Source organism: Abrus precatorius, unplaced genomic scaffold (genome assembly GCF_003935025.1).
Source record: "Abrus precatorius isolate BTA unplaced genomic scaffold, Abrus_2018 Scaffold5, whole genome shotgun sequence".
In the NCBI taxonomy this organism is placed as follows: Eukaryota; Viridiplantae; Streptophyta; class Magnoliopsida; order Fabales; family Fabaceae; genus Abrus; species Abrus precatorius.
In genome coordinates, this window is record NW_020874395.1 from 15,314,152 (window position 1) to 15,321,530 (window position 7,379).

Consider the following 7,379-nt stretch of genomic DNA (forward strand, 5'->3'; position numbering starts at 1 on the left):
TCTAATTATATGAATAGGATTTTAAATTAATATAATTTATTTTTTAAAAATTAGTTTAAAATTGATTTTAAAATTTATATTTGATTTAAAATTAACTCTAAATCTAATAAAATATACTATAAATATTTTTATATTATTATTAAATTATTATACTAAAAAAAATAAATTTCATAATAATTAATATAAAATTATATCTTCATATTTTAAGAAATTAATAAAATAACATTTTTACATTCAGTCATTCATATTACATTAAAATTAAATTTTTTTTTTACTTTGCATACTGTACAAATATTTATTGTATAAATTAGATTTTAAACTAATTTATTTTTTTCTTTTAAAACTAGTTTTAAGTTTTAGATTCGGTTTGAAACTAATTTTAAATTTAATAGTTTATATTAAATTAATTTTAAATTTAATTTTATCTTAAATTAGTTGTAAATTTAATTTTTAAGAAAAAATTGATTTATGTCTAATTGATATTATTTAGTAACTTGTTATTTTAAGAATAGATTTCGAGTTATTGATTGTTTTAAATTTTAATACTAGATAGTTTATTAATTAGTCGAGAAATAAATCTTTAAAAAATTATTTTAAAAGTATATTTTTAAAAAATTAGAATATATAATTTTTATATTTTGCATTAATATCAATTAAAATGATTGTTATATATATCTCTTAATCATTATAATATAGAAAAGGAAAAATTTCTATTTTTCTTATTTGATTTTAACTATTTTTTTTATATATTTTTTTAAATTATAATTTTTATACAATTTTTATGAAAATAATTTATCAACTCTTTATATATATACTCAATTAATTTAAATTTTAATAATTAATACAATTTGTTGTGCTCTTAAAAATGATATCTTAATATTTTATCGATTATTATTTACAAATGATATGGTTCACTTGCGTTAAAGAAAAATCTTTAGTATAAGTATATAACTTACCAAAAAAATTTCTTTTTATAATTTATATAGTGTTTGTTTAAATATCTCAATTAAAATATATTATTAATAGGATTTTTATATTAATTATTATAAAAATTAACAATTGATATGATAATTTAATATTAGATGAATTAGATTAAATTTTAAGTAATATGTAACCATTTTTTTTTTCTAAATAACAAGAGTTTAGCTTAAAAGAGTTTTTAAAATTAGTTTAAAATTCGTATAATTTTTTAAGCTTATTTTAATTAATTATTGAGTATAATTGTATGAATACATTCTTTTCTGTTTATCTTAAAAATAAAATTACGTTTTGTTTTAGTTAATAATTTGAAAAGAATGATGTTATTTTTGAAGTTTATTTAAATTTGTATTACATAAAACTACCTGTTTAACTAATTGATAGAAATATTTTTAAAAATTATTTAGTATTTTAATCTTACAAATTTTTTTTATCTTAAAATATAAAATATAAAAATTTATCCAAACAAATAAAATCTCTACTTTTTTTTATTAACCATTGATAGTTAGTTTCAACAACCATTGTATTTTCTTAAATTTTTTAGAATGGTAGAAGCAAACTAACTAACAAGTACCATTTACTTTAATTTTCAAAATTTTGGCACAAACTTTATTAGTAGTGTTTGATCTTAAATACCACCAATTTTAAAAACTGAGATCCCAGCGAATAATAACTATTCACCTCTAAATAAGATTGAAAAACATTTCAAATTTTAGCAAATATCGATGAATAGTGCATTCTACTTGTGCTTTTTTTTTTATTAAAGATTAGATAGTTCGAGTATTTGATTATGCAAGTGTTTAAAAATATCAATATTATTCTTTTAAGTTTACATTTGAAAAAAAAATAAAATTATATGATTATATCTCATAAATTATATGTCCTTGAGATTTATTAAATAAACATTTAAGTTGAATTTTTAAATATAACCACGATAATACAAGAAAACAACAATTTACTTATTTTATTCTTATCATAAATAGATATTGATGATTTAAGTACATGTTTGATTTATATTATGTTAAAGACATTTTTTTTTCAGCTTCTTAAGATTTTCTTTAAAATAAATAAATAATTTTAAAATATACATGAACTACTTAAAAAGTAAAAGTCCTTTAAGTGAAAGTGATCAGTTTCAGCTTTATGTTCAAATAATAAAACTGTAAATGAGTTAAATTAAAAGCAAAGAAGATGGGAGCAACCAATTTTTATGGAAGCTTCTACTTTTTATATAAAAAGATAGAGACAGCTAAACACTTGTAAATTGCTATTTAAGCATCGAACATTAAAGTAGAAATATGATTAGTTATCTAACTTCATATACTAATACCATTCATACTAGTTCCTTTAATAAAACATGAATACATAAACTTAATGGCTAATTTTGGGGCAAACAAATATACCGAAGTGCTTAATATTTGTTTTTTCTGCTGCTATGCTCATCAAGCCAAGATATAATGTCATCAAGCACGTGAAATATAGTTTCATCAGGTTCACCTTCTAGAAGTGTATGGAAGGCATCCTTATAGAGGCATAGTTTCTTGTCATCAATTTTAGCTTTCTCGTACAAAGCCTTGCTAGCTGATGGATCTGTTATTATATCAGCCTCTCCATGCATGATCAATAATGGCAGACAAACCTGACAATTAAAATTCTTCAGTAGGTTTCATTTAAAGAGAAAAAGTTCCAAAGATACCATAAAATAAATTTCACAATTATGTCTTAACTTTGGGTTATATGTGCAATCGCCAAAATATAAAGAAAATTAAAACCAACTTGAATTGTTGCATCCTCTTCTTTCTTTGGTTTTAAGAAATTTGGTTGCTTGTTTCCTTTTATGATTTTTCTCTTGATGTGTTAGCATCCTTTTAAGAGAACTTATACTTTATGCTATAAATTTAACAATGAAACTAATTGGGATATGATGAAAATAACCAATTTAATAAGTTGACCAAAGATCTTAAATAAGCTAAAAAATACTCATCAGAGTTGTGACTTGTTTCCATGAATTATTCATAAGCTATCCAAATAGGCCCTTAAATACATATTTCATTTGGCTTATTGTAGAGAAGTAATTGCTTATTTCTTTCAGTTCTCAAAGGTTTTGAAAAATAAGGAATTATTTCCCTAAATTAAATCTGAAAAAGACATGCTATTATGAAAAAGCTAGTCAAGGGGAATGATTTACTTCTTCCAATCGTTGTTCTAGCTCTTGTGTGGCTTTCAGCAACTCCAAGGCAGTTCCCAGTCTTGGTTTATCCTTGTAGAGCAACACATTAAAGGGTGCCTAGAGCAAATCATTCAGAAAATTCATCAATAGAAGAAGAGAAGACAGACATGGATCATTTCCTACATTTAATGTCAATCTAATTCAAGCATGTGGTACACCCACCAGTTTTCTCTTGTTTACATCTCTAAATATATTCTCTTTCACTTCTTCCTTTTGTGGAACTAACTTAGTTTTGGGGAGAAGCTTAGCCACACCAATGAGTATCTGCTTCACTAACCAATGTGGAATCATATCCTCTGCAAACTACTCAAAAAAGATTGGTTAATTTACTTACGTATAGCTCAAGCAATGAAGTAACTTTAGTAGTAGTTTTAATTCAAAAAGATACCTTGCACAAAGGTGCAATAAGAGCAGCACCATCCCAAGCAGTAGGTTGTTTGAAGTGGATGTTCAAAGCAATGGCTCCTCCCATAGATTCACCCAACAAAAAACTTGGTAAATGTTGGTACTCCTTTTGTTCTGTGCCATCCAAAAGCACTAGAATTATTTACAAATTTTTAGAACAATGAAAATGATAATTGAGAAGCCAATATAAGGATTTATGAAAAGACAAAACTTAGGTGCAAAACTGTAAGTACTTTCGGTGTTATTCTTCAATTAAAATTGGAGTTTCAGTGGCATGTGTCAACCTTTGATACTGAGTTTTATTACATATATTATCGAGATAAAACTATAATCCTAATAAAAGAATAACGCAAACAATACCTATAGTATTACACTTAAATTTTATCCTTCGATGAAACATATAACCTCAAGCTACAAACATTTGAAAGAAAAAAACAGAACAGTGACACCATAAAGAATGAGATCAAGGAAAATTAGGCCAAACCCTTAATTTTTGTGAAATGCTCAATGACATCATTCACTAGATTCTCAAAGCTAGGAATATAACCATGAAGACCATCTGAAAGGCCAAATCCAGGGTAATCCAATGCAAATACTCCATACCCAGATGAAGCTAACTTCCTTGCAACTCCTAATAAGAAATACAAGAAAAAAATGACATCCAATTATCTATCTATTTTCTGCATATAAAAATAAAACGAATTGTTATTTACTATAGATATTTTCATGCCTTCAAAGTAAAATGTGCAAGTGTCCGCGTAACCATGACAGTAACAAACAAGTGCTTTCAAAGGAGATCCTTTTGGTAGCCAACTTTTAGAGAATATTTCTAATCCTCTGGAGTTCACTTCATAACCCTGTACACATATTTGAAATTATTCACTATATATTAAAGTTAAGTATATACTTCTGTCTGTCATACTATAATATTAGCTGAAGAATGCATGAAGAATGTTAATCAATTGGCAATTACTGACCATGCTATTAATATAATATATCTTATTTTAAATAAAGAGTTCGAATGAATGAACGGTGAGATTGATATCCATATTTTTTTTTTTACACTTGAGAGGATCTGTATCTAAATGACTGGATGTTTAATGCATGATGTAATTAAGGGTGAACTATAAAGTCTAATGCCTGATGTAATTAACTAGAATCATCAACTTTAAGTTTAAAGAATAGACTCGATGGAAACATTAGCTAAAGATAGCCAAACAAATTAATACAAACGAACTGTTAAAGAGTCCTTTACCTCTTTCATGTTCACCTCATCTGCTGGAAACTGCAGCAAATTTCAACACAGAAATCAGCTACAATCTCCTCTAATTTGACATTTTATTATATGAAATGAAAATATGAGCACCAAATAGTCAAAGTAATTAGGGGATTTGATTTATATATCTAGGAAGACATATGAAGACTTCATTAATAAACAATTTGGTAGGGCATACTCTCGCACCATTTTAAATGTATATTTATCTTTTAATATTATATAATTATTATTCTCATTCTCACAATAATTAAACATCACTTGATACTGGATAAGACATTTAATTTTCTTTCTTTCATTATTTTTTTAGTAACAATTGATTAATTTAGTGTTGTACATAGTGGTTGAGTTGATCTTAGCCTGGGTCTACCCTGGTGCACTAATAAGGTAGGTGAATTGTTGCTAAGCTTAGATAACTTGGCCACTTTCCGAGGCCTAGACATCATGTAGGTGTAAAAAGAGTTGACAACACAATTAACACTCTTAATGACCAATAAATGTGGTAGTTAAGGTCATAGCGATCCCTCAGTTCAATCAAGCCAGTGTATTCTCCTGATCTGATTAGCATTGAGATTACCCATGATTTTAACCCTTTACTTAATTCATCGTCAACATATATTGCTCCATTTTTTAAAATTAATTTCATGTTTAAGGGATGTTTAGCTGAAGGTAGTGAACGTGCTGCTGTAAGTTTGATTCTTGAAATTATAGTATAATTCACAGTGTGATTTAGTGAAAGGTATTTTCACCACTCGACTCTTCAATTGGACTAGGTCAAATCATCTCTGATCTGACGTAGTTCGATCTGGAGGAGTTTGTGTAAGTTTGATTTTTTGTATTTATAAAAGAAGTTTTTTAAGTGTGTTAAAGGGTACATAATATAAATTTATATGATAATTTTTTATTAAAAATTTTAAGATCTTATATGTTAATACCGTTAAGTGTTATGATTTTTTAATAAAAATTTATTATCTTTTATTATATACCTCTAGATATATATTAAATTCAATAAAATTAAATCAAATTGATCATTTATACATGCATGGTTTGATATGGGCTAGTGCATTTGCAACCATAGTGTCTATACAAGTGAGATATTTTGGGAGCACCATATGATGTAGACTATAATTTTAAACCCTCCTTAATTTACATGATATTTTTATTAAGATGTTTAAATAATTTTTTATTGAATAAATCATAATATTTTTTTTTCAAAATTTTTCTTCTGAAAAAAAGTAAAGACTAAAAAATATAGTAAAGTTTATATTTATTTTAAAAAATACTTACTAAAAACTAATTTAACCAATACTTGGTTTTATTGGATCCACCAATTAGTAAGTAGAATAAAATGTATGGGTTATCAACAAAGGAACATTGATTGGCTTGGTTCTATTAACATTTTCCTTTCAAATTAATTGATTCGTTTGGTTTTATTAACAATTAACATTTTGTAACAAGACAAGATATTACTTGTTCTACTTCCTTTCCTTCACGTGGACAAAAAAAATGAGCTAAATGTCAGAAATCTATTCGCTCAAAAGCTTAAAGGTTTTTGAGATAGACGATTTGTGTCACAATGCATGTGATCAAATTACTGATCAGGAATAAAAGTAAAATACAAAATATAATTTTTTTCATTATTGATGTTTCAATCTAAAAAGCTTTTCCATGATCAAATTACCTTTTAAGGTAGTCTCGTGACAAAACAAAAAAGAACAAACAAAACACATTAGTAGCACCCAAATCAAATAGAAAGTTACGGTACATCTTTGGTTTTCCTTTAAGTTTAAGATAAATATCAATCAATCAATGTTAACCAGTGTCATCGGATACTATAGTTAAGAAATCAAAAGTAAACCATTTGTCTAATAATATATCTCCCATAATAATAGTTTTCAATAAAAAATTTCAGCTTGTAAGAAAAGGCTCTTTATATATTGACAATACTCTAATTTTGATTTGTGATTCTTGGGGGTCGAAAAGAAGAATGATAAAGTATGCAAAGTATGTTGTAAGAGGAAAATAAAGAGAGAAGAACCCGAAATAAGCAATGATCAATGGCAAGCTGAATATCCTTAAAGGCCTCACGAGCACGACGCCTAGCTGGTGCCTCATCCATGTTGGAGAAATAAATGGTTTCCAAATCGTCTTTGGTGATGGAAGCCATTGCTTTGATCTTGAATTTCTTGCTCTTGACAACACAAATTATGAAGAGAGTGAAGAATGTGTGCAAGTTATGGAAATGTGTCTCCTTCAGCAGCCACTAGGCAGCAGTAGCTGGGAAGTGGGAGTTAGAAATATTTTGAGAAGGAAATAAAGATATGAATTCCTAAAGAAAAGGAACTGTCGAGATTAAAGTGGGTAGAGCAATGTGTGAGAGGTGTTTGGTTCTCAAATTTAATTAGAAGCCGATGGGAAGTTAATATTTTCTCACCTTATTCATTTATGACATCTATCCACCTTTCCTTACCTCTCACCCTCTTATGTTACATT

General features: G+C 26.5%; 1 protein-coding gene across 1 annotated transcript; it reads right to left on the minus strand.

The window, feature by feature from the left end:
* Positions 1 to 2,389: 2,389 nt before the first annotated feature.
* LOC113866783 (caffeoylshikimate esterase-like) lies at positions 2,390 to 7,053 on the minus strand. The gene is made up of 8 exons (XM_027501583.1): positions 6,925 to 7,053; positions 4,869 to 4,898; positions 4,344 to 4,470; positions 4,098 to 4,244; positions 3,597 to 3,727; positions 3,371 to 3,511; positions 3,167 to 3,265; positions 2,390 to 2,617 (listed from the first exon to the last, which is right to left on the minus strand). The coding sequence occupies exons 1-8, from the start codon at positions 7,051 to 7,053 to the stop codon at positions 2,390 to 2,392; spliced, it is 1,032 nt and encodes a 343-aa protein (XP_027357384.1).
* Between the last annotated feature and the right edge of the window lie 326 nt (positions 7,054 to 7,379).